Source organism: Sceloporus undulatus, chromosome 3 (genome assembly GCF_019175285.1).
Source record: "Sceloporus undulatus isolate JIND9_A2432 ecotype Alabama chromosome 3, SceUnd_v1.1, whole genome shotgun sequence".
Lineage (NCBI taxonomy): Eukaryota > Metazoa > Chordata > Lepidosauria > Squamata > Phrynosomatidae > Sceloporus > Sceloporus undulatus.
The window spans coordinates 44,189,276-44,217,217 of NC_056524.1; the positions used below are offsets into that span (position 1 = coordinate 44,189,276).

General features: G+C 39.9%; 1 protein-coding gene across 1 annotated transcript; it reads right to left on the reverse strand.

Annotated features, from left to right (window-relative positions):
- Positions 1-795: 795 nt before the first annotated feature.
- On the reverse strand, positions 796-27,942 carry TOMM70 (translocase of outer mitochondrial membrane 70). The gene is made up of 12 exons (XM_042456646.1): positions 27,816-27,942; positions 18,064-18,238; positions 17,004-17,130; positions 15,463-15,572; positions 14,544-14,692; positions 11,264-11,471; positions 9,442-9,576; positions 6,903-7,010; positions 6,449-6,565; positions 6,141-6,238; positions 5,507-5,629; positions 796-2,585 (listed from the first exon to the last, which is right to left on the reverse strand). The coding sequence occupies exons 1-12, from the start codon at positions 27,863-27,865 to the stop codon at positions 2,432-2,434; spliced, it is 1,554 nt and encodes a 517-aa protein (XP_042312580.1). The 5' UTR covers positions 27,866-27,942; the 3' UTR covers positions 796-2,431.

Sequence of the window (27,942 nt, forward strand, 5' to 3'; positions counted from 1 at the left end):
CCACTCAGTTGCTATTGCCCAGCTAGTTATTTTTAACTGGCAAAAGTGCATGCCACCACATGGGTTAGATGAAGCTTTAGGAGACACTAAGGCACTAGGCATATTAGCTGCCATGTTAGACCCCTATAGCACCCTCAGAGAGATGTCAACCTATCCCCTTTTCTTGAAGGGGACTCCTCCACAGTAAGAGGAATAAACAGCTTTATTTTCCTTGGACTCTCGTCCTCCCAACTTCAAATTATATTGACTCCAAATCTACACAATGGATATAGAGGTCTGTCTAGCAACTGAAAGCTATATTGCAGGCTTCAAATACAGACAAAAATTTACTTTACTATACAGTGTTTTAAAAAACAATAAACTCAATATACATATACCAGTTCCCTTAATATGCAGCCAAGTTATAGATGTCCATCACATATTATCTTGGGAATTATAGCTGTAACAGACAAGTGCACTTTTATTATTAACACACCAAGAATACATTGGACTGAAACTATACTTAGCTGACATACACGGAATTCAGTGGGGCCTGAGTTAGCCATGACAAGCCTCACAGCTTTTAAAGTATACCTAAATCTCACTCCAGTCACTGATCTAAGCTGAGCAATGTTTTTACCCTCCCAATTTCTGGCAAAGGAATAAAGGAATCAGGGAGACAAAGTCGAACCTCCCCCCCCCCCCCCAAAAAAAAACAAGTCTTCAGTAGCTTCAGGTTCATTCATATTACACAAGGCAATCTACATGTTGATTTTCCAAGTAAACCATTTCAACCAATACTCACACCCATGTATGTATAAGAGATATTTGAATGCAATATTTATTTGATGACTTTACATGTGTAAGTCATTTACAAAAAACAAAAAAAAAATGCATTCTTTGAGTGCAGATCAAAAATTTGAACAACAGGCAACAGTCTGTGTGGATCTGGAATGCTAGTTATTAGACAGCACATGCTTAATTCTTAACTGCTTTCAGGAGAGAGAAGTGTCAGTGTACACAGAGCCATGCAAATAAAAACCCCTTTGAAATACATGATGAAGTCACAGATGGGGGTGGGGGATGAAATCCAGGGGGGATAATTTAACAGATGGCCTGAAAACTCAAGAAAACTTGAGTTTAGTGGTCAACCTTTATCATTTTTTTTTAAAAAAAGCAGCAACTGACTTCATACACTGAACATAAATTGAACAATCAGACTTTCTGAATCACTCCAAGATTATTTTAGAAAAAGACAGCTATCTTAAGCAAAATAATATATTTTTCATCATATCTGGTCTGAAGATAAGAAGCAAATCCAAATTATGTTAAACAGACACACCCAGCTCCTACAAAGAATTTTCTAGCAAATGAAACAGTACTACAGGAGTTCTGAACTGGCTTCAGCAGCTCCTAGGGACAGACAGCTCAGTGTCTGTTCAATAGTAAGATCCCTAATGTGTAAGAAGACTTCTTTTAAAAAAATTACAAAAAAAACAGTGTTGCAAATTGATACTTTATGTAGCATCAATGAAAAAATACATTTTTCTAAGAGGAGTTAACCATGGTTTCTACATAATTTTGGACCCTGTGAACTAAGTCTCACTCCAAAGGCTCAATATACAACGGCAATTCTAAAATGCATACTAATCTGAAGAACTCAAGGCCTCTGGCAGTGCCCATGCAACAGCAATTTTACTCTCCTGAAAGTTACAATTATTTTCTTTCTAACAACAATCAAATCAAGGCAAGGTTAAAGTTGTGTTTTGGGATACAGGCCATATTCAAGCAGACTGAGTGAAATGTAGAATTCTTGAAGTAGTTTGCTAAACCATGCACAAAAACAGCATGTTAAGTTTGAGCAGGGACAGAGTTGTTATTTCCTACATGAAGCAGAAAATATAAAAGGAGATGGAGGAAATGTCTGTACATGGTTAACTAGGTGAAAAGATTCACTTCAACCACAATTGCCTTAAAAATCCTTACTACTAAATAATTTTGTAATTTATGTTTTTCTTTGTGCAGAACTAAAATCAACCCCAAGGGATTTATTGATTCTATATAAAAATCATACAGCATTATTCATTTAAAATCAGCAGCATGACAAGCTGTAAAACACTTTTGTAAATATAACCAGTCATTCACAACTACAGTGAAAACATGAGTCAAAGAGGTTTTTATTCGCATGGCCAAAATAATTTTTGATCCCCTTGCAATTCTGTTTTAATCTCCCTTTAACATTTATCTGCTGCAAGAGGAACAAACTGCTTACTTTCTTGAACAGCCACTCCCACAACACCTAAACATTTAACAGATAATTACATCACCATGAACAGGAGAGGGGAAAAAACACCCAATTTCCACCATTCAATATACTGCAACAGTGTCTTTAGGACTAAGCAGAAATGGGCAGCTTTATTTTTTAAAAGGTCATTTCCCTCTTATTGTCTTTCTACAATGTTGGTGGTTTCAATCCGTATTTCTTTGCAACTTCCGTCTGGGCATAGGCAGCATCACAGAGCGAGTAGAGGTGAGCCATTTCCATCTCAGATTTGGCTAGATTAATAGCTTTGTTGAACATTTCAATGGCTTTATCCAGATTTCCTCTATAATAAAGGTAAAAGGTTACATGAAAATAAAGTGAGTAATATGGCAACATATTACCATATAAGAGCATGCCTATACATTTAAACACTAGAAACTGATTTCAGATATGCAGAGAGGTTTTTGCACCTTCTGGTAGGCTGAACAGAGGTATCACCAATGTGCATCTTGGATTCTGTTTAGTGGTCAACATGGCTATCCCTGTATTTTTTCTCCAGAGAAATAAGGCATTTCAGTGGCAATAGATAATAGGTAATAGATACAAGGATCTATGCCTAAATCTCTTGTCCTGTATCAACAGGAGCATAGTATCTAGATAGAAGGAAACAAAGTGTCACCTTACAAGTATTCTGTTTTGGTCAGAAAACCTCACCAGGAGTAGTGTGTTATGGGCACCACAGATCAAGAATAATGACAAGCTGGAACTCGTCCAGAGAAGCGTGACCAAGATGGTCAAAAGTCTGGAAACCAGGCCATGTGAGGAATGAATTAGGGAGCAGGGTATGTTTAACGTGGAGAAAAGAAGACTGAAAAGTGACATGACAGCCATCTTTAAATATCTGAAGGGATATTGTTTTCTGCTGTTCCAGACTAAAATGTGAACCAAAGGATTCAAATTACATATACACTGCATGAGAGCTGTGGATTCTCCATCTTTGGGGGACTTTAAACAGAGGCTGTATGGAGAACTTTCAGGAGTGCTCTAAGTTGTGTATTCCTACATAGCAGGGGAGTTGAACTAGATGGCTATTGTGAACCATTCCAATTCTAAGATTCTATTATTTTATAGGCTAATTAACATGACCATAAAAGAGTTCTGTCCACCTATCACAGTATCATTATATTAGCTAGCTACGTATTCAATGCAGTAAGTGAAGATGTACACACACAGGACCATAAACAGGTGCAAACTTGTATCATAAGCAAACTCTGAAGAATGATCCAACTTCAATAAGTTCTGCACTGCGTACCACAACTAGCTAAAGTGAATTAGATATCTGTTTACAAAATCTGTGTCCATGTGCAGAGAGAGAGAGAAAAATGTAATGATAACAGTAGTCTGCCTGATCTGAATGCCAATAAGACAGAGATCATTCTGATTTAGAACACTGATAAATGATAGCATCATATTCCAAGGAGGCTGTCCTGGTCCTAAACCAGTGTCTGTCATCAGTAATAAACAGGATGAGAGCAAACCAGTTGAAACTTAATCCAGACAAGACGGAGGTGCTCCTGGTCAGTCATAAGGCAGATCAGGGAACAGGGATCCAGCCTGTGTGAGATGAGGTTACACTACCCCTTAAGACACAGATTCACAGTTTGAGGGTAATCCTGGACTCAGCTTTGAACCTGGAGGTCCAAGTCTCTGCAGTGACCAGGAGTGCTTTTGCACATTTAAAGTTTGTGTGTCTGCTGCGTCTGTTCCTTAAGATACCTGTTCTGGCCTCGGTAGTACATGCCTTAGTTACATTCTGTTTGGACTACTGCATTGGGCTGTATGTGGGGCTGCCTTTGAAGAGTGTTCAGAAACTTCAGCTAGTCCAAAGAGCCGCAGCCAGGCTGTTAACTGGGACAGGTTACAGAGACCACACAATGTCCCTGTTGAAACAGCTAAAGTGGCTGCCAGTTTGTTTCCAGGCACAATTCAAAGTGCTGGTTATGACCTAAATAGCCCTATACATCTCAAGTCTACGCTATTTGGCAGACCATATCACCCTGTATAAACTGGTCTGGGCTCTGAGAACCTCTGGAGAGGCCCTTCTTTCCATTCCACCACCATCATAAGCATAGCTGGTGGGGACACGAGAGAGAACCTTCTCAGTGGCTGCCCCTAGATTCTGGAATTCCCTTCCCAGAGAGACCAGAATGGCTCCGTCTTTGTTGCCTTCCGCTGCCAGGCTAAGATCTACGGGTTCAGACAGGCTTTTAAAAATGGAATGTTTGTAAAAGACCAGTTTGGAATGGTGTTTCATTTTAAAGTATTTTATAGTTTTATTTTTTTTAAATGTATTTTATTCTTTTAATAGGTATCTATTGTAAATCAATCCTTTTAATGCACCTCTTTTCTATGTTTTTAATTGTATTGCTCCTTTAATATTGGCCCAGTACAGACTGCGGAAAAGGGGCGGTCCACAGCCGCCCCTTTCTGCAGATGACTGGGGCCAGGGCAGCCATACCGGCAGGCCAGAGGCCCCAATCCGGCACTTTTCCAGGCAACGGAGAAGCAGCAAAATGCCACTTCCCTGTGGCCTGGAAAAGGGGTGTCCTTGGGGCTTCAGGTCCCTGGACACCCTGGGAGCCAGAGCCACAGGAGAAAGGGCAGGCCACTTTCTCCCTGGCGTCATTCCCGCAACTGTTTGGTGGCTGTTGGGACGAGGCACACACCCAGAAGGAGCTCCATTTCGGGGCTCCTTCTCGCACCACAGCCAGGCTGCCATAAGCAGCCTGGGGCAGCACAAAGACATCACAAATGAGCCATGCTGTTTGGACACAGTGCGTGCGTGACATCATAATGGCTGTACTCATGTACATAGGGTGCTGCCGGCACGTATTAGGGTTAGGGAGCATGTACATGGTGCATGCTCCCTAACTCTAATACCGGCCCTGGTACGCCGCTTGTTGATGGTCTGTACTGCGCCATTGTGAATTCGCTCTGATTACTAGTTCTAGGAAAAGAGTGAGATAAAAGTAAACATAATCATCATCATTATCATCACCACACGTGAACAGTTTTATCTGAAGTAACAAAAATTAATTTAAATTAGTGGAGCAAAAAAGAATACAAGAACATTACAAGATTTTTAAAAAATGTGTATCTCCTTAAACAGAATACAGCTAACAGTAAGCTTCAACATGATTAGGATTTTATACTGCAAAAGTTACACAGGACTTTTGATTCCCAAACCCAAAGTCTGGCACTTACCTTTGTACTTCAATTGTCCCCATAGTTTCATATGCGAAGTCACATTTGTTATCAATTTCAATGGCTTTGCTTATAAGTTCTAAACCTTTATCTAAATCCTGCTTCCACTGAAGCTGAAGTAAACTGAAATTAAATCAGAAACTAAAAGTGAATATATTGGTTATTACCTGCAAGGTCATCATAAGCTGGCAATAACTTGAAGGCACACAACAACACATAGAAACAGCAATGTGATATTTACTTGGTACATTGGCCTTTTTTGAAGAAGAAAAAAAGCAAGCATAATGTGTGGCAGAATATTAAATAAATAAATAAATAAATGCCCCCTACCCCCCAAATGCCACTGGAAGCCCCCTAGGGCTTTTCCAACACATTTGGAGCCTTCTCCAGTGTCAATATATTTACAAAATTTTCACACTCAAAATACCCACTAGAAGGGGGGGGGGGGCTATTCCACTACATTCTGGGACCACTCTGGGAGAGGCGTTTTTGGAACAGAAAGTGAGTTTTCTGTACCATACTGCTTTTTAATTACCACAGCTTTTGGAGCTGAAATTGAGGGACGGTTTCCAATACATGCATGAATCATAACAGCAAGCCTTGTAGGCAAGTGTAAATCAACTACTGTACTTACCCTTTATGAACATATGTAGTAGCATTATCTGGCTCAAGATCAATACATTTATCATACATTTCATCTGCTTTGCCAAACTGCTGTTGATCTGTTAAAGCCTGCATTAAATGAATAGTTTAAATATAAGTATAGATGAAAGTACTTCATATCAAAAATAGTTCCTATATCTTCATGTTCCTCTCCAACAATAAACACTAGCACACACTTAGACAATCTATGATCACATTAGGTATAAAGTACTAACATTTATCACTAGAAAATGTTAACTATAATGTAGATGTTTCACTAGTTAATAAAACCATATATACCTGGGCATATAGTGCATAGCCTTCAGCACATCTTGGAAATTTTTTTATAACATTCTCAAAGCCTTTCATTGCCGCTTGAACTTGTAAAGAATTACTTCCAGTGTAGGCCTGACGATACTGTAAATAAAAATTACTATGTCATCAACAAGAAATCTATTTTATTACCATCTAACCACAAAATAAAAGGCAATATGAGAACTAGCATAGTACAGTGGTTTGACTGTTGTACTACAAGTCTGGAGATCATAGTTCAATTCTCTGCTCCAGCATAAAAATCCACTAGGTGATGTTGGGCCAATCACATTCTGTCAGCCTCAGAGCTCTCAGCCTCGGAGGATGGCAATGGCAAACGCCCTCTGAAGAAACTTGCCAAGAAAACCCTATGATGCATTTTGAACAACTATTTGACACTTTAATATTACAGTAAAACCTGAACAAAATTTCATATACTTACCAATGCAAAACATTTTTGTGCTTGTGCCAAGGCAGAATCTGGTCGCAAACGGATACATTCATCAAAGTCCTCTACAGCTTCTTCAACTTGGTCAAGCAGAATTTTTAGCTAAAATATATAAAGATTTAGCATAGCTCTGAATTTCATCACAATTAAAAAAACACCATCAAAACCTAGGTAGCATTAAAAGAAAACACATATTTTTCAATTATAAAACAGGTATTTCACAAGGATAATGTCCTCACAATTAATTAGCTCTAATTTTGTATATATAATCTACATTCCTCCTCCCATTTAATAAAACTTTTGTATACCACCCAGATCACACCTTCTGAAAAAGACGTGTTAATCTTAATCCTATTAGGAGGGATATTCCAGAAATCTGAAGTCATGTTTTGTTGCACTTACAAGATCGGGATTTTATATTTTTGTCTCAAAAGTTTTGAACAATGTTTCACCCTCCTTTCAGCTAAAAAACAATCTCAATAGATCTACTATATTATACCACTGACAAAATTTTGCTATTATTTTTGTCTCATATAGTGCAATTGGGACAAAAATGTCTCACAATTTTATGGCTGAAACATAATGTAGTGAAACTGGTGAGCAGCTGGATGAAAAACAACTCTTCCTCTTACTCAAAGGTAGGAAGGCAACTAATACATGCTCCCTTGGATCCTGCCCAGAAAAAGACCAAGTAGAGATACTGATGTGCTGAGAGGCCAGAATGGAAGGACCTGGTATAACATCTACAGACCACCAGAGCTCTCATTTGGGAATTCCCAGAAGCAAAAAAGGATGCAAAGAAAACAGTGCTGTAAAACATACTACACAAACAACGAAACAAATAAGTGTGTTTTCTAGGCACAGAACAAAAGGAACCCTACCAAAGGCATAACTGAGCTGAAGGCATTGGTTTATGACTCCTGATGTGGGTGTATCATGGACAACATGAAGCCCTAAAAGAACTGTGATATTCATTCTTCAGACACTTCAGAGCTATGATGAGCATGAAGAGATTTTGGGTATTCACAATGTATTTGAGGTTCCACATCATGGAAACAAGATCAATGTCTAGAACCACTGATAAACTATCTACATTTCAGGACTTGCAGTTTATGTTTGTTAAGAAGCCTAAAACCATGGAACATCAGGGTTCAATCTAACCATTTATGGACAACTGGGTCATCAGTAGCTGACTGAGTCTATTCGAGCGACATACTCTAAATTAAAAAAATATAGCACAGAAGTATGCTGTTGCTGCAATGCTAAGACATCATTTTCTCTGAAAAAAGATGTTTACTGGGACAGGGAGCCTGCTACACTATGGGAAGCCCACCTTGGTTATGATGTGGTAAGAACACTAGTGGAACTTGAACCCTATTTCCACATGGGATACAGTCAGAAACTATTTTTTCATCATCTTAGAACTGTTGGATAACTTTGCTAACCACTGGCACCACTTTTACATGACAGTGGATAATAAAACCAGCAGACAATGCAATGTAAGGAGCCCTGGTGGTGCAGGGGTTAAATGCCAGTACTACAGCCACAAGGTAGTGAGTTCGACCCAAGGGCTCCCAGGTGGACTCAGCTTTCCATCCTTTTGTAGGTTGGTAAAATGAGTATTCAGCTTGTTGGGGGCAATTGGCTTACAGACTGTAAACCACTAAGGGAGTGCTGAATTCGTGGATAAGTGGTATAGTAATGTAAATGCTATTGCTATGTATGTGTGAAATTTCCTTGTAAAAACTGCTGCAGCATGAAAATAATGTGCTCTGGTTGCCTATAGAGTGGCTGGCACAAAAAATGGACCTTCTCTCATTCTAAGATAGAAAATTTCCCACACGTACTATTAATGGTTTTCCTGCAAATCAACAGAAACTGGGTTTTTAGACTATGTCTGCTAACCTTGGTAATCAGGGTGAATATTCTTTTCCAGTTAGAAATAAGAATGGTAATATTTTCAGAATTCAGAATGTGTGTTGGGTTTTGCTTTTGTTGCAAAAGAGGAGGCTTGTCAGCTACTCAGAACAAATACTCCACCTCCTGAGACCATGTGCTTCCTGATTCTGGGTAGTTTTCAATTAATGTCTTGCAGTATCAAAAAAAGAATGAAGGGGGAGAAATAAAAATGTGGTAAAACATTTAAGACTAGTTTTTATTCTTGAGTTTTTGTTACTATAAAACCATTTCTTCACAGTACCAAGTAAGTGTTCTGGGTGTGAGACTACTGAGGCATACCCATCACTCTATACATATGCACCTATACCTTCTCTCTCTCTCTCTCTCTCTCTCTCCCCACACACACACACAAATCCTGGAATAGTCATGGAACATTTTTATCCACTGGAATTGCCATGCAGTCCCAAAATTTCCCATAAGTCACCAAAAGCAGTTATATAAAGGGAAACAATTCATCTGGACAATGGTTAAAGCTTCATATAATAATTCAATGAACACAGTTAAGTGGTTAAGCATTAATACCAACAATCTGATTTGGATGAAAGAAATTATGGAATGGAGGAACAGTGCCTACCTGCCCTCTGTGATGATAAACATCTGCATTCTGAGGATCAATATCAGCAGCCATATTAAAATCTTGAGTAGACAGCATAGGTTGCTGTTGTTGCATATACATACTTCCTCGCTTGATCAGAGCATTAGCACGCAGCTTTTGTAAGGAATAATCAAAATTACCATTTGATATAAAACCTCCCTGCTTGGTAAAAATTGTCATTCTGACAAAATCATTAGGATAAGTTTCTACTGTGTATTTGTGAAATCCTTGCTTTAGATATCTACCATCCATAAACATTCATGTGAATGTATGGTAGGTATTTTTATCCTCTGAAATATCCTGGAATTCCTACAGGATCCAAAAAATACTCTAGAAACACCCCATGAAAGAGCCAGCTTGAACTTAAAGCAGTTAACTATTCTGATGGACCAGAAATGAAGCCAAGCTCAGAGGGTTCAAACTGTCAGGAGAGCAGCAAGTTGAAAAAAGCTAATGCAGTAGAAAGGCAGAGACCCCTTTGGATCATTTGAAATTAGGGCACTATTTAGGATTCATCCTCCCCCTACCCTGTAAAAGAACAAGGAGTAGATAATTTCTATCAGGCATGCTTTGATTCCTGCATGGCAGGGGGTTGAACTTGAGGCCTCTTCCAACTCTATGATGGAAGTCCAGGCACCACTGCTGCAATCTGCTCATATAATACTCTTTATTCAAAGAGGCTCTTGGTCCATCCTTCCATTGCTGATATTGTCTGTGTGTTTTGATTACAACACCCATCATCCTGAGCCACACACACTGAGGAAGAATATTAAGATTGCAGTCCCAATAAATTTAGGTGTCCTCATTGGGGGGAGGGGGAGCCTGCTTTATGCTCTTAGTTGCCGCCTTCATTTAAGAAAAATTAAAAAATATCCAGCCAAGATACATTAGTATTTTTCCCCTGTTCCAGACAGGGTATCATCTTTAAAATCTGAACACTGTTTCATATATCCTCAAGCAATGACTCTACATGGGGATTTGCATTTTTAAGCATCTTTTAAACTGTATTTTGCTTTTTTTACTGTTGTAATCCACTTGGATTCCTTGAGATTAAGCAGAATATAAATAAATTATATTATTATTATTATTGTTGTTGTAAAACTGAATTGTTCAGCTGATAACAGATAATTTATGGGCCAAATGCCAGAAAGGGACTAGGCAGCAATAGATGTTTCATCAATTTCTAGAATAGGTACTGAGCTGTACATTATTCTGAATCCTGTATAGGCTACCTATGGGCAAATAAAGAATCTACAGGAGAGGAGTAGCTGGCAGGTATTTTAATTCTGATTCTTGTCTACTAATTTTCCTCTACAACAGCCATCTTTACCTGCCCTGGGACTGTAGGAAGTATGTTGACACTCTGGGGGGGGGGGGGGGGAATTGGTTGACTTTCCACAACTTGAGTTCCACCCACAGTACATGTTAACTGAAGGAAGGAAAAAACAATTTTGGTAGTCATCCTTCTCCCTGTAGCTCCTATGCCTCTGAAAAGCTGTTCCAAAGTACAGTATTAGGGGACTCACCAGCAGAGGTGCAATTGGGGATTTGCAAAAATAAAAAGTCATATCAATGCCTGTCAGCATTTGCAGTGGTCAGGATTCGTACATCTGGTAGATGGCTATAGTAAACCTTCTCAAGGACATACCATGGTACTATTTGCTGGTTCATCACTAAGAGCTAACATACAAAATATGTCTCCACTTAAAAAAAATGAGAATCACTTAGACTAGAGCAACGAAGAGAATGCTACTGTATTCACAATGCAAGTGTTTCACTAACACTCAAATCACTTACCCACCTTTACATTGGCTTCTTCCATTCCAATAACCTGATTCAGATCAGGTTTGGCAGCATTTGCATTACCAATAAGTAGATAGAATGTAGCTCGTAACAGCAAGGCTTCTGCCATATACTTTCCTTTAGCTTCAATTTCTTTAGTACACTCGCTAATTATTTTGTCATAGTTTTCTTCTTCCATATATTTCTTTGCCTTTAAATAGCCACAGCTGAAAATATAGATAGCAGATATTAATATGCAAGAAAGGAAATTCCCCTATTTCTAATACAAAAATATTTCTGATGATACCTGTTTGAGGGTTGGTGCATAGCCCAAATTCATTCAAATGATCACATCCCTCATCAATTCAGCACTTAATTGTAGTACCACCCAAATAAAGTATTTCAAGAGACAGAGCTCATGTAACAACAATACTCGAAGGAAAAGGTAATCGACTGAAGAAAATAGTTGTTATCTCAACAAAAAAAAGTCTATGTGCTCTCTAACTTCTTAAGGGTGAGGCTGTTAACTCTGCATTAACTTTGTTAACAAATGTTAACTTTGAGATAACATTTTTCATAATTCCAACTCAAAGTGTTTTTATCTCCCAATTAAGACTGAGCCAAACAGAATTGCATATATACATGTGCACATGCACAAAAACACACCAAACTCCTCAAACTGTAGCACATTGTAGTATCCCTTTCCTTTCTATGGTCAAAGCCACAATTTACTTACAATCTTAATTAAAACTGAATGCTCATGATAAATCCGCATTTCATCCAAAATTATTTCTATCACAATACATGAGGCATGTCCAACAAGTCAAGTCAAATACTACAGCAGAAATCATTAAATAATGTTTCAAAACAAAGATATTTCAAGTAATATCTGAAAGGGTTCTTACACTGCCACTGCACTCCCTCCCTCCCTTGTGCTGCCTCTTCTTTCAGAGAATTCCTCCAGAAGGGTTAAAAGGAATGTATTTGAAAGTGGACCTTATACTTTCTCTTCTTCTTTTGCATGTTCTCTCAGTCACTGAAATACCTACTTGCTGACTCCAACTCTGCTATCAGAAATGTAGCTACCAGTCTCATTTGTTTAAAACAATGTCATACCACATCTCAGCAAGTTTCCAGGGCAGCTTAGTTGCAGTCATTCCTTCAAGAATTAATACATATACTGTAAAACCTACATATCCACAAGACCATTACATGTGCTTTCATTTACCTGAATTTGAAAAAGATGGTCTCTCTAGGCATCTGGAAGTCCTCCAGCATGACTTTATGGTAAACTACTGTCAGAAATATAAGGCTCTCTATCTGCAATTATCACTATTTGTGGTAAATCTGGCAATATCTATCCCACAGACACAGGAGTCATACTGTACATAGTAGGGAGTATAACACAACTATCAGCGGAAAATATTCTTAACTAAAATCTGTTTTGATAATATGTAATGTCTCTTAAAGGAGAAATGAGGCCTTTTAACTAAGTATTTGCCTAGCTCCTAAAATGTTGCAAGGTCTCAAAACTGGTAATAGCACCAAGATGCTGAAGGGCTGGAAACCATGCCTTATGAGGAAAGACTTCAGGAGCTGGGTATGTTTAACCTGGAAAAGAGACAGTTAAGAGGTGATATGATAGCCCTGTTTAAGTATTTGAAGGGGTGTCACATTGAGGATGGAGCAAGCTTGTTTTCTGCTGCTCCAGAAACTAGAACACGGAATAATGGATGCAAGCTACAGGAAAAGAGATTCCACCTTAATATTAGAAGGAACTTCCTGACAGTAAGAGCTGTTCAATAGTGGAACACACTCCCTCAGAGTGTGATTGAGCCTCCTTCTTTGGAGGTTTTTAAACAGAAGCTGGATGGCCATCTGTCAGGGATGCTTTGATTGTGATTTACTGCATGGCAGGGGGGTTGGACTTGATGGCCCTTGTGGTCTCTTCCAACACTATGATTCTATGAAGAAACATTGTATATAATGCTTTCACTACAAGACATTCACACAGCAATGTAACACAATAACCCTACCAAAATTTGAAAACAATTTTTAATAAAGAGCAAAAATACTGGTTGTTCCAGACAATGTCAGCTCTACCTTAAATAGACCCATTAGAACTAACATTTCTTAGCCACAAGGTTACATTAATTTCAATGGCTTTACTTTACTTTAGTCCCCGTGTCAGACTGCAATTCTAGTAATCCTAGCCAGTCAATCACAGGTAATACTGGGTGATTTAGCCCATGGTAAAGAATCAATCATGGTATCCACACTACAGTGGACTTCACTTAGTGTCCTAAAAAGTTCCTGTACACTGAGTCAGACCATTGGTCCATTCATAGCAGGTATAGGAAATGTGTGGCCCTCTAAATGTTGTCAGATTGTGATGTTCATTAACATTTATTATTGGCAATGATGGCTACAGCTGATGACATGTGCAGTCCAACAACATCTGGAGTACCACAGCTTGTTCACTCTGGTCTACGCTAGCAGCAGTGGCTGTGCAGGATTTCAGGTAGGAAACTTACTTAACTCTACACAAAGATTGAGCCTAGGACTCTGTCTGTGCAATGCATAAATTGTCGCTCTGAGCTATGGCCCTTCCCCAAATGTTTACTTGCTGCTATTTTATAGAGGTTGTTTGCCTAAATAAAAACTAAACCAAACCCCAAATACTAGTTTCCAAGATGAGAACAGGCTTTCAAAAGAAATACTAGTGAAAAAAAGAAATGCAAACTATTTTTATCTTTCAAAAGGTGATGTTTTCTCACCAGCACCAGCATATTATTATTATTATTGTTGCTTTATTTATATAGCGCTGTAGATTTGCCCTGTATATAGCGCTGTAGATTTGATATCCCATATCAGCTACATAGGTTGTAAGTAATACACACAGGCTGTGTATTAGTTACATAGTAAGTAATAAACTCCTGCTTACCCACAACATTATGTGCTTTCCTACATTTCTACAGAGCACCTCTTCAAACCCCAAATCCATTTATCACTGCAGCTTCCATTTCTCATGCATCCTTTAGAACAAAATCACCACTTCTATAGCAAATTGCAAATTCACTGGCTTGCTACTTTTAATATGAGTGACACAGAAATTAAGCGAACTCTCACAGTGGATGAAAGCTTCAGTGTGGATGGGAGCACTAGCACAATTTAAATGTTATCATATAACATATTAGAGACAATAGCATAAATGCACAGTTACACTCATTTTTATAAGAGATTACAATGATTTTATAAGAGACTACAACACTTAATCATTTTATCTTTCAGTAGCTTACTTTTCTTTTACTACAGAAGGCTCTCCTTCTTTATCTTTATCTTCATCAGATTTCTCTCCCCTAAGAAGTGGTTGGGAGATAATGTCATCCGTGAAAGAGCTGAAGTACGATTTGATAAACTGTGGTGAAGGCATCAGGGGTTCCCGGTTCTGTAATAAGATCAACAATGTTTGTCTGAAACTAATTTTTAATAATTTCTATATAGACAATTCACTGATGTTAACACAAAAAAATTAACTATGTTCAAAGAGGGAAAAAAGGGTTTCTTGTTCTAATCTATATTGTTTCTGACAGCAACTAAAAAGCTGCTTCTAACTTGTAAAAATCTATCAAGAACAAGTAGGTGGAGAGTTCTTTTAGCACCTTTGAGATTAAATGAAAGAAAGAAATTGGCAGCATAAGCTTTCGTAGACTTCAGACTGCATTAAAAATCAGCATCTTATTATAACTACACCTAGGTATGTTTAACTGAAGGAACCTGTGCTTTCATTCTTTATGACGTTTTAATACACAGATAGCACCAAGCATTTAACCTTAATAAGGATGCTAATAATAATAAAGAAGGATAAATAAACTTAAATATACAATTTGGAGACTTGCTGATTCTATGGCAGTTACCAGTTTTTGTTTATTTTATTAGGATAATTTTTAAAGCACTTCACCCTTGGCATGGGAACAAAGAGGACCATTTGTGGTTTTAAAATGACACTCCATTCTGTGCTTTACATTCAAGATGGTTCCTCAAATTCTTTTATAAGATTTGAGTTGGAGGGGGGGGGGGGACCCAACCTGTTTCATTAAATCTTATGAGATGTCTTTGAAATTATTTGTGGAAGATTCTTGTAACAACTACATTTACAGACCCATCACCCATAATAGCTGTTACTAATCACACAACAGATACTGAAGTAATTCATACCTTGTATTTTTCTTTGGCTTTTTCTTTCCCAAGAAGTTTAAGAACTTTATCTGCTAGTAGCATACTTTGCTGATTTTGAAAGCCTTCTAAAATGCAAACTGCAGTAACATCTTGGAAATATAAAGAGAAAACAGGCTATTAATTACTAATAACAATCTTGCTTGCCCTGATAACATGGTCCAGGTGAAAGACTTCATGAGTGCTGCCCTCTGATTCTGCTGGGTTTCTCAGCAGCTTACAATATCGTTAATCATGACATCCTATCTAGAGTACTGGTGCCACATAGCGGCACTGGGAGACTATTGTTTAGAACCATGACTATTAAGGTGCAGAGTACTGCAAGTTTCCATCCTGCATCCTATTTAATATCTTTATGTAGCCTCTGTAAAAGATCATTAGGGGTTTGGGCAGCTGGACATCTTTCAGCATGCTGAGTACAGCTTTACTTTTCCTGCTGGATCTGTGCCTAGGTGCTGAGGCTTTGTGGACTGCTGTGCTCCAAATCCAAGTGGACAATCAGATTAGCATTCTGGTATGGTTGGAGCTGCACTTCCTCAATGGAACAGGTGTGTAGTTTAGAAATATTTTTGCATCCATCTCTGCCACTGGACACCCAAATGGGCTCTGTGGTCAGCTTCAATTAACCAGCTATCTACAGACTTTTTCTGGAGAGGAATAAACTTACTGAAGTAGTTCATGTATTGGTAGCCTGCCAATTAAGACTACTGCAGTATGTTCTTGATGACTTGGGAGGCTGTAATTACTGTAATAAAAGAAGCCAGGATGCTAACAGAAACACTTTCAAAAGCTACATGACACCAGTTTTAAAGAAACTGCACTGGGCGCCAATATATTTCTAGTCTGAATACAAGGCAATTGTCATGACATTTAAACCTCTAAATGGCTTATAACCTTAATGAGCAAATGTATTTCATTAAAAGCACTGAGATTTGCTGGAGGGGCCCTCCTCTACATTCAACCAATGGGTAACATACACTGCTTGTGGGCAAAGCAAAGGGTCCTCTCTGCTGGGGTGCCCTGTCTTGGAACAAAAGCTCAAGAAACATGCAAACTGGCTTCCTTCCTGCACCAAGTTAAAACATTTTTTTTTAAAATCAAAGCATTTGGGAGTCTAAATATCTTGTCCAAATCTGTATACATATACAGTTTTAAAATGCATTACATGATTTTAGACTACTGAAGCTATTAAATTATTTCTTTCTGTTTTCATGTGAGCGTCTTTGTATGGCACCCTGAACTTTTGACAAACACTAGGATATAAATAGATTAATACATATAATCAGTAATCCTTGAAATGCTAAGTAAGTGCACTATGGGCTATTTTCTTTTTTTTGCAGGTTTCTTTTGAAGAGTGCCCCAATCTTATTTCACTGAATGTATAGCCAATTAATTTTAATCACATTAAGGCATTAGAAAGAGAATAAAACAGAATAGTCTTAGTGCTAAAGCTATATTCCCGAGAACATTTTCAGCTTCATGTAACTGCATCTTTAACAGAATTTTAAGTATAGTATACCCACCTTCTAAACACTCTTTCTTGTTATCAAGCTTTTCATGTGCTTTTGCACGCCTGAAGAGAGCTTTCACATATCTGGGATTAAGCTCAACCGCTTTTGTGCAGTCTTGGGCCACCTCCTTCCATTTTTGCTATTGGTATAAGAATAGTTGATTAATGATAAAGGTATCATCTTACAATTGAAGAAAAGATTGTTACCACATCAGTCTCACTGTTTATAATGCAATTAATTCTTAGGCAAACATGTCTAAGGCTGCAGAATCCTCAATGCAGATATAATCCTGTTTAACACCACACTAACTGCTATGGCTCAATGCTATGGAATTCTGGGGATTGTAGTTTGTTGTGGCACCAGAGCACTCTGACAGAGAAGACTGTCTCACAAAACTACAGTTCCCAGAATTCCATAGCACTAAGCCAGTACAGTATAGCCTTGCTAACTTATTAATAAAGTCAATATGGCTTCTTTCAATTAAACCATGTGATAATGGGAGTCCTCCCCATTATCTGAGCAGCAGATAGCCTTCTTCCTAGGTAACAAAGTAACCTGCAGACTTGGCCTAGTTACAAAGAGCAAACCAACATTTAAAGTGCAGAAGCGTAAGACGTGGAATGTTTAGAAATCTGTGTGGCTGCATGTGCTTCAAGAATTAGAATTATCTTTAAAGCCTAGAGAATCTTTCCTCCATTTCTAATTCCCCATTAGGGAATTGATAAACTGTATCATCAATAAAGGCCACAATTTTTAGGTGATGTCAAGGCAGCTAAGCATGGACCTTAAACTGAGAACTTTCAACCAAACATTTTCAAAGCACACATAGAATTCTATTAATTAGTAGAATTCTGAACTCCAGAATTCAGGCTACAATACAAATATTCATATATCTATGGAAAGCAGATAAATATGCAGTTGGCCCTCCATTTTTGCAGGAGATCCATTTCAGATCCTCCTGCAAAAATGGAGGCATGCGCGCCCTATTCAAGGACACAGATCTCAGGTCCGTGAGTTAGGAGGGGCGACTATATTTAAGTTGAAAATAAACATACTACTTTAAAATTCATACCAGTTGTTCGTATGCTGCGGCTCTGTTCTGGTAAAAGGTAGAAAGGTCAGCATTTTTTTTCAGAGGGACATAAGCCAATTGCTTCAGTATAGCACTGAATGGCCTGTTCATATTTTCCAGCTTTAAAGTACTTGTTGCCTTTGTTCTTTGCTGCTTGGGCTCTATCAAGAGGGCTCTGCAGTGGGAGAAGAAGATTTTTTTTAACCATGCATATACATTTTCCAGACTGCACTTTTTAAAAAGCCAACAAGAACCTTGATAAAACTGTAAAGATAGAATCAGCTACAAGAGCTTATTGGACTGCAATTCCCTCACAATTATGTATACTGGTTGTGTTGGAAAAAGTTACAGTGGGCCCTTGGTATCCACTGGGGTTTGGCTCCAGCTCCCCTCTCTTGGTGGATGCTCAAGTCCCACTACATACAGTGGCATAATAAAAGTGTCTCTTATAAAAAAAAATGGAAAAATCAAGGTTTGCTTTTTGGATTTTAAAAAGTATTTTCAAGTCATGGATGGTTGGGTTTGTGTTCAACTACTATACATCTGGATGGCCACATGTAACTAAACCCAACTTTGATGTATGAAGAGGCATCTCATGAGCCCCAGATTTCTGACTGCAATTCATTTATTTATTTTATTTCAACGATTTATATCCCACTGTTCTCCCACAACGGGATTCTAGGTGGGTTAATGTCACTATGTAGACAATTAAGAGTATTCACAATTAAGAGTATTCACACTGTAACAAATTGGGTATTCTCCATATATATCCAGACATTACCAATATCAAGAAGCCATCTTCAAAAGATCTATTTTCTGGTACTGTCCCAAAACATTGCTTAAATTAGATAAATTCAAAGTTTCTGTTTTAATAAGTGGAATATGCTGTCTGAAGGGAAATCACTGACAAGGATCACTCATTTGTTCCACAGGGACAAGTGTTCCTGAACAACTCACACCACCTTACTAAAGACTACTACTGCTTCACAGTTTGGATAAAAAAAGAAGCAGCAAGCTGTATCTTTTCACGTTTCTGTCCTTATCCAAGCCCTGGAAAGGGAGGCAAGAAGACTCTCCTCTCTCCATTCTCCCTAAAAGACAGAAATCAACCTAGAAGTTTTTTTTGCTTATAGCACACTTTAGTACAGTACAGTGATCCCCAAACTGTGCCCTTTAAGAGATTTTGGACTTCAGTTCCTAGAAGCCTCAGCCTTGTTAGCTAATAGTCTGGGATTTTAGCAACTGAAGTCTAAAATCCCTTAAAGAGTGTTCGGGGACCACTGCTTTAGGGCAAGGGAAATGCTGCTCTCATATTCCTTTCACGTTTCCTGCAAGTCAGAAAAGATGCTACTAGTTCAAATCCTTAAACAAGGAGGGCAGGAAGCTTTGGAGAAGTACAGACAGAGCAGGCATTCCCTTGCTTTTTCCACACTTCTCCAAAAGTTCCTGCAATTCAACGCCTCAGCTCCCAGCCTTCTAATCAGAGGGTGGGGATTTTTCTTGCAATGAAGTTTGCTTGCATAAAAGAAAGAACCTGGATATTGCCTAACCTAAATTCCAATTATTTCAATGGGAATTAAGTTTAACTAACTATCTGGCTCTATCCCATTGTTTAACTACAGCCTATATCCCAAATATTACTTAGGCGGGGTAGGTCCGCGGGGGAGCTGGAGCCTTCAGACGGCGCGGCTCCCGCGCGGACCGAAAAAGCTCCAAAATGGAGCTTCTTTTTGAGTCGCGTTTGTGACGTAGCGAGGCGCCAGGGGCGCACTCGCTACGTCATAAAGGCTGCGACACGTACGGACGCTCAGCGTCCGATATGTAAAGATGGCAGTGCCCGTATGAACAGGGCGCCGCCATCTTGTACGTATTCAATACGTACTAGGGTTAGGGGGGTGCGGAAGCACCGCCCCTTCCTAACCCTAGTACGTATTGTATACGTACTATTTGGCGGTCTGTAACCCGCCTATGAAAATCTATGGATTCTACTGGAAGTTTCCATGTCATGATCCAAATCCAAAGTTTGTGGCACTCCTGCATGTATCATGCTCTTGTGTGCAGAAAGAAGCTGCAGTACCATTTAGTGAATTTCGTTGCCCAAAATTGAAAAATCTGTGCACACATGAAAAACAGCTTCTAACTACAGAAATACAGTAATAAATAAATAAATAAATAACAATTCAGAGCAATGATCAGAACGATGCTGGAAGCATCCAAAATTAGGCACTAGTCTAGTTTCTTCAGCTAGCAACTATCTTTTAAAAACTGTCTAAATCTCACCATACTGATTCAATAACATTCAGATCTATAAAGACCATTGAAACAATGATCCATATATTCTGTATACCGTCTTGTCCCGCAAACATGTATTTCTAAAATAAGACAAGATACCAGAGTACATTTGTTAAAAAAAAAGACACAATGAAACATGAGGTACATGATAAAAGCTAAATGCCAAAAGAATTTCCATCAACCTCCCCTTGTCTTCCATGGTACAAAACTTATAAACAAGTCCTTTGTGTTTAGGGAGAGTGCCTTCTCAAGCAGAACAAGAAATTTGCTGTCACACAATGGGCATGCTCTCTGAGAAACCAAGAGATCATAATAACTCACTATACATACATAAATTTTAGATTTTTGCTTTTTAGCTTTTCAGCACTTACAGCCAACACATTTCAAATGTATAGAATGTCTTTCAAATAACCTAGGCATGATTATTCTTCTGTGGTCCAAGGTTGTTGATAATATTCCAGTAACAAATGCTTTGCTTTAAGCTACTGCTTTCCTTATAATCAACAGAATAAATGTCATATGTTCTGCCTCTAACAAAATTAGTTTTGCTTTCTTTTAAGTCTGCCCAGTGTATCCAGCACATATTTTTACACACATATATAGCCTATACACTATAAAGTGTGTTAATTTAGCTTTTTCATACATTCAAAAATGATATATAGTGTGTTATTTATGTTTTCAGTGGACAAAATGCATTTGCAATCTAAAAAAAATTGGGTTCCACTTTCCAACCAATTTCACTTTCTGACAGTCTTCCTGTCCCTAACCCATTTGATAAGCAGGAACTTCTGGTATAATTCCTTAGTAGCCAAGAACCAGCTACAATAAAATATCACAAAATAATCTCAAATAAAAGCATAATGGACTGCCTAGAAACCATTCAGAACTTGAACTATGGACAGCATTTGGCAGGGAGAGACATCAAGAAAAGCATCATGTTTTAGGAGAACACATGAGTTGTGAACTTGGAGAACAGTATTGTTTCCTCCATTCCCCAATCTATCAATACTACTAAAATTATGCCAGTGTATTAATTTGCCCAAACAATAACATTTACTCTATCTCACTTTAAAAAGAAACAAATGCAATCTTGTGTAAAAATCAATCAGTTAAACTGTACACTTTTCTCCAGGTTTGATAAATAAAGCTCTTATGTGGATTCAGAGATTTCTTCCCCAAAATGTTTGCATATTTGCAGGTTCAAAAAACAACACTAGGTTTGTCAAAGACTGTTTTTGTCACAATCACAATCTTCTTTAGTCATTAAAAATCTTTCTGCATGAAAAATTAGCTGTCCACAGAGAATCAGACTGCAAGTACTTGGCACAATACCACAATGTAGGTTTAGCTACTTTGGTGCTATTAACACCATATAAAAAATAACTCCTTATTTTATACACAAGTATTGCCTCTCATGTTTAACAGCAATTTGGGAAGGCCACAATAAAAACATGCATGTTTTACTTAGAATAAGAAGAACCAACATCTCCAGCGAAAAGACACTAAGATATTATATGTTGTTTAAAAATAAATCACACTGAAACCAGACACACGGCACACTTCCAATTTCATTTGGATTTACATGAACAATACAATATATTGCCTCTTTCTGCATTATTATTATTGATTGTTGTTCTTGTTCTTCTATTCATGTTATATTCTATCTCTTCCAAAATCGGGGATTCAAGGAAGCTACAAAATACCAATACAGATCAAAATGTCCCCAATTAGAAACATAAAGTAAAATAGAGAACCATACAACCCAATGTTCCTTGGCTAGTTACTTTGCACTGGATTATAAGTTGTTGAGTCTCTGACTTAAGGTGACATATCACAAGGTTTTCTTCAGGTTGCTATATGGTATAGGAGAAAAACTTTGTGAAAATCTTTTTCTGCTGTCGCCCCAGGCTCTGGAACGACCTGCTGGACGAGATCCGTCAATTAACATCTTTGGACAGCTTCAAAAAGGCTGTCAAGACGGATCTCTTCAGGCAGGCCTTCCCAGACTGATATCCCGGCCTCAGGATCTCCCCCCTCCTCAGTAATGTCTCCAAAGCCCTTTTCTTTTCTTAGAACTGAAGTTGCAGTGGATTGTTGGTTGGTATTATTTGTTTAATTATTGTATTTAACTAGCTATTGTGGTTATTAAATAGATAGTTGTTTAATAACTTTTTAAGGGAGGGAATATATTGTTTTATGCTGTATGTTATTTAATGTTGTAAACCGCCGATTGGTTCGACCAAGGGCGGTATATAAATAATTTTATTATTATTATAGTATTTTATTAAATCCTAAAAATACAAACCTGGGTATGAAAAAGAATCAAAACAAAGCAGCACTAGCTGTGTTGGGCAATAAGAGGGGAAACCCCAAAATTTAGGGTTTTCTTTGCAAGATTTGTTCTGAGGAGATTTGTGTTTGCTTTCCTCGGAGGCTGAGAGCATGTGATTTGTCCAAGGTCACCCAGTGACCTTGACCAGTTGACTTCAAAATTCTGGATGTTTAGTCATCCTTCCTTGCAGTCCCATAGTCCTAAGGTTTGACAATAAAACTTGAAAACAATTTCACTCCAGGATCAACACACACACACACACCCTTATATCGCCTAGATCCAGAGTGGACAAGCTGCACTGGTGAGAACAAGACTCATCTTTGCTGCCACAGAAAGAGCAGGCTTAGGTTCAAAACTAGGGAGAAAAAAGGACACATCATAGTTCTACAGAACTGTGCTATACTTCTGCAGGGTAGGCTTCTAAGCTTAAAAATTAAACCATTTCTAACTCCACATGCTCCATATTGATCCTCCTTGACTCCAAGGAGTCCAGAACAGAGGACCACCATCTTCTCTAACCCACCTTTCCCCCCTACAGCAACACTATGAAATGTTTAGACTAGGAGTTTCAGACTGGGCCATGTTTCAGGGCTAGGTGACGATATGAACCTGGGTCTCAGGATCTTAACCATCAACTTAGTATGTTCAATGGTTGTGGAAAGATGAAGCTGCCAGAAAAACCGCAGCCCCCGGAGCCACTCATTGGAAGGCAATTTAGGTTGCCAGAGGCAACCTATGCAAGTCTGTTGTAAAATGTGTACTCACTGGATGAATCCAATTCCATTGCACCTTAGACACAAATTCTTGCCACATTGAACAGTGCAGCTCCACTGAGTGTATTTTAGGATGCGTGAGGGGAAGTTAAATATCCATGACTCCACGCCAACACAACTATCCTGGACAGTTCTACAGAAGACAAGTCAGTAAACCCAGCTTAATTCAGTTCAGTAGCTGAGAATCTAGTCACAGGCAAGGATGTTTGAAGCTGAATAAAGGGAGGACGCACACCTTTGCATCATCAAGGCTGCATCCACACTGGAGAAATAATCCAGTTTGGCACCACTTAACCACCAGGTGTCAAGGCTATGGAATCTGGTCATGGTTCTGGCTCCAGAGTTGGGTAGAACACCAGCAGAACAACACCATCCCAGAATCCATAGCCTTGAAACGTGGGCGGTAAAGTGGTGACAAACTGGATTATTCTCCAGAGTGGATGCAGCCCAAGTATGGGCTTTATCAAACAGAAAAAGCGGGGGTTTAAACCAGACACTATCCCATAAAAATTGTGGCAATCACGGTGAAGATTTTCACACAATGTCATGATTAAAGAGGACTTATCCTGGCAATTAACAGTAATAACCAACAACAAATCACTCATAGGGAAATCCCTGAAGGATTTGTGCTGGTTATTACCTGTTTATTGCTGGATAGTCCCTTGTGATTGTGATGCAGTGGAGAATCTTTACTGCGATTGCACGATTTTCACAGGCCAATGTCCATTTAACCCCCGCTTTCCACCAGTGTGATAAAGTCCTATGTGTATGATAAAAACTGGCGAGAAGGGACTGTTGGTAGTAGTCCATATATTACCAAGCCTGCTACAATATATTGGTTGCCAAACAATCTGCATGGTATAAGATCTGAACGTTGGATTACGACTTCGGAACCAGGGTTCATATCCCTGTTCAGCATAAAACTTACTGGTGGCCTTAGGTAAATTAATGGAGGACAGGTACAGGAAAAGGAGGGAGTTTCTTGCAAAGAGATTCCCGCTCCATTAGGAGGACTTCCTGGCAGTAAGGGCTGTTTGACAGTGGGACACACTCCCTCAGAGATTGGTGGAGTCTCCTCTTTGAGATCTTTAAACAGAGGCTGGATGGCCATCTGTCGGGGATGCTTTGATTGTGATTTCTGCTGCATGGCAGAGTGTTCAGCTGGATGGCCTTGTGGTCTCTTCCAACTTATGATTGACCTCTGGCCACCCTCCCGAAAGGCCTCCAAGTTGAGAGACTGTCCACAGTATCCAGCCCCAATGGACCCCCACAGTGTTGCCTCGTTGTCCAAAGGAATTCCTTTTGCTGCCCCTGTTCTGCATTGAGAGTCCACCTCCCTTGCAGGACCCACCCATCCCAGACCACCTTCAGAGGGACCCCTGGAGGAAACCCACCTGCCCCTTGCCTGCCAAGCTTGGTTCAGGGTTGGCTTGCTAGATTACCATGCTACACTCTTATAGTGCTGCTATTCCACTTTTACTGCTCGGCTGCCTCCCGTTGCATTCGGGATTATAATCCTCAGCCAGAGAGCTCTTGGGTCTCACTGAACTACAAAACCCCAGAATGCAACAGGAGGCAGCCAGATCAGTAAAAGTGGAAGAGCAGCACTATAAGAGGGCAGTGCGGTACGTGCCAGTCTCCCTCACACTGGAAATACAGTGGAAGCAAGGCACCCTCCCAGTTCCCCCCAAAGCCTCTTGCCTGCCTGCCTGCTCCTTTCCTTTCCTCCCATAAGCTAGCATTGGCCATCCACGGTTTGAGCACTGGACCGTGACACTGGAAAACCAGCCACGGAAACCCACTGGGCGCCTTCTCTCAGCCTCCGGGGGAGCCAAGGGTGAACCCCTCGGAAAAAACTGGCCACGGAAACCCCTGTGACAGGTTGCCCTTGGAGATGCCACGCTCTCTCAGCCTCAGAGGATGGCTAGAGAAACCCCTCTGAAGCAACTGGACCATAAAAAACAACGACAAGCGTTGGCTTATGGGCAAAGTCACACAGTCCCCGCTGAGAGCTGCAGCAGGGCAAGCCCCCTCCGAAGGGCCTGGCCACGACACCCAGGCTCCCTCACAAGTCCGGCCCTCCGGGCCCGTTTGGGGGGGTCTGCCCCGACGGTACGGGGAGGCCCTGGGCTGGCAACCTGCCTTCGGGGGTCCTTCCTCTCGACTGGCTCCTTTGCCCGCGTTTGTCTTCGCCCCGCGAGCTTTCCTCCTCCGCCGCCCCCAGAGGTACAGGGCCCCGGCGCCCAGCCAGCAGCGGGGCGCCCCACCGCCAACAGCGCCAGCTGCCACCAGAGGAAGCCCGGCCCCGGCCGCCGCCCCCCGCAGAGGCTGTCCGACGGCTTCGAGTGCCGCCATCGTCCACCTAGGAAGGAGCCGGTGAGTAGGGAGAGCGAGCGGTTCACCGGAAGCCAGGGGCATCACGGGAAAAAGCGGCAACGGACAACTTCCGGCCGCCGCTTTCCCGCCAGTTATGAGCCTTAAGCTGCAGCGACACCTGCTGGCCGGAGAAAGAGTAAAGGGCCTGTCATGGCATGAGGAGGGAAAGCGCCTTAAGGCATGTTTATAAGTGCTTGATCTGCAGCGACACTGCGGTCAGGGAAAGTAAGAACCTATTGCTGTTTGAAACCCTAGCAACATCTGGTTGCACAGACATGATCCATCATATGCATATTTTTTAAATGATCAGATCTCACTCAGGTTGCATCCCCACTGAGAAAATAATTAGTTTGAGACCACTTTAATGCCATGACTCAAAGCTATGAAAGTCGGAAATTGCAGTTTTGTAAAACATTTAAGCTTCTATGTCAGAGAGCTCGGGGCCCAGGACACACAATTCCCAGATCTCCATACTTGCGCCATGCAGTTAAAGTGTGTTGAACTTAGATTTCTGTAGTGCAGATGCAATCACAGACACAGTTATACCTTATTGTTGGGTTCTTTCGATCTTTCGTGCTATATGACCCTAAGGCAAACCTATCATGGTTTTTCCTGGCAGATTTTGTTCAGAGAGGGTTTGCCTTCTCTGAGGCTGAGAAAATGTGACTTGCTGAAGTAACCCAGTGGGTTTCCATGGCCAAGCAGGGACTAGAACCTGGTCTCCAGAGCCGTCCAACACTCAAACCACTACTCCATACTGGTCAGCACCTATAGTACTGTGGATTAATGTAACATAGGGTCAGGGCAAACAGGTGCCCTAGTTTAGACATGTATCTTGAAGATCTTCTACATGCATATTTAGGATGTGGGGAAACTACAGTATTTAGCAGAAAGCTAGTCACAGGACCCTATCAGCATGAGGTTAAACAGAGCAGTTTATCTTTCCCAAATTCAGTACACAATTCAGGCGATGTAGCCGTTCCTATCACACAATAAAATCGCCGAGGCTTCCAACTTCTAAAAATGGCCACGGGAAGCGGCTTATGATGACCACTGGCTGCATCCAGGACAGACCCTGGGGCAGCGGATTCTTGCAGGCGATTTATGACTGATAGGCATAGCAGCTGCCACTGAATTAGCCACTGCAGTTTGGGAAAGGTAAGTCGCTCTTTCAACCCCATGCTAGATAGGCCCACAGTCGGTTTTTTGTGTTTATAGCCTTTGTAAATTAAGTGGGATTACAGGTATTATTCACTATAACATGTTGTTACTATACAGAATGTATTTTTGTAAAGATGATGCCAAATTTGTTATAAAAGAATTCTGTAGCACCTTTAAGACTAAGTGGGCGGGGGGGGGGAGAGAAAAAAGAAAAGTTTTCCAAAAATTATTTCCGCAAGGCATATAGTGAGCCCTTATGTGGACAGACATAAATACCGAGGTGAGAGTGGGGTACATGTGAATTGTAATAGACATACAAAAGATGTGGGTATGGTGATGGAGTGACACAGAGGCTTCTCTCCATGCATCTGATGGAGTGAGGTGGTGTACACAGAAGCATATAGCAGAAATGACTTTCTCTCACTTAAAGGTGCTACAGGATTTCTTTATTTCTTTTAAAATAGAATTACCACTTTGTTGTTGTTATGTGATATTCTGATTTAGAGCAGCTTTATTGTACTATATTCTATATACATCAAATAGCATTACAGAATGTACTATATATTACTATAATAAGGTGTGGCCTAAGTAAATCTGTGCCAGGTATACTTAAGCATGCAGTAGACTGCACCTCTGATAATAAAACTTACTGCCTGCTTGCCTATCTCTCTCTCTCTCTTTCTTTCTTATCCTTCAGAAAGCCATTTCCAGGAATAAGTAAGAAGACAGTGTGGATGCTGACACGCTATTGCTTAGCTTCCCTTCTGAACACAACAAATTGCTATCTGTTTTAAGGATGACACTCCTGGGCTGCTCACCTGGAAATAAAATGCTTCCTGTGTTCTTTCAACTGGTTTGACTGTAGCATTCAGTGGAGGGAGGGTATTACATTTTCCTCCTGTTTTCTTCCCCGAAATAATCAGTGGAGGGAGGAAAAAAGGATTT

Bases quoted from the DNA above. Each gene is read 5' to 3' on its own strand.
- TOMM70 (XM_042456646.1), bottom strand. From the start codon at position 27,865: ATGCTACAGTCAAACCAGTTGAAAGAACACAGGAAGCATTTTATTTCC. The intron at 11,472-14,543 runs GTAAGCTACTGA...CTATATTTTCAG, and splicing joins CCTTCTGTAGTAAAAGAAAA to CTGTGGCTATTTAAAGGCAA. The intron at 7,011-9,441 runs GTAGGCACTGTT...TATATATTTTAG, and splicing joins TTTATCATCACAGAGGGCAG to CTAAAAATTCTGCTTGACCA.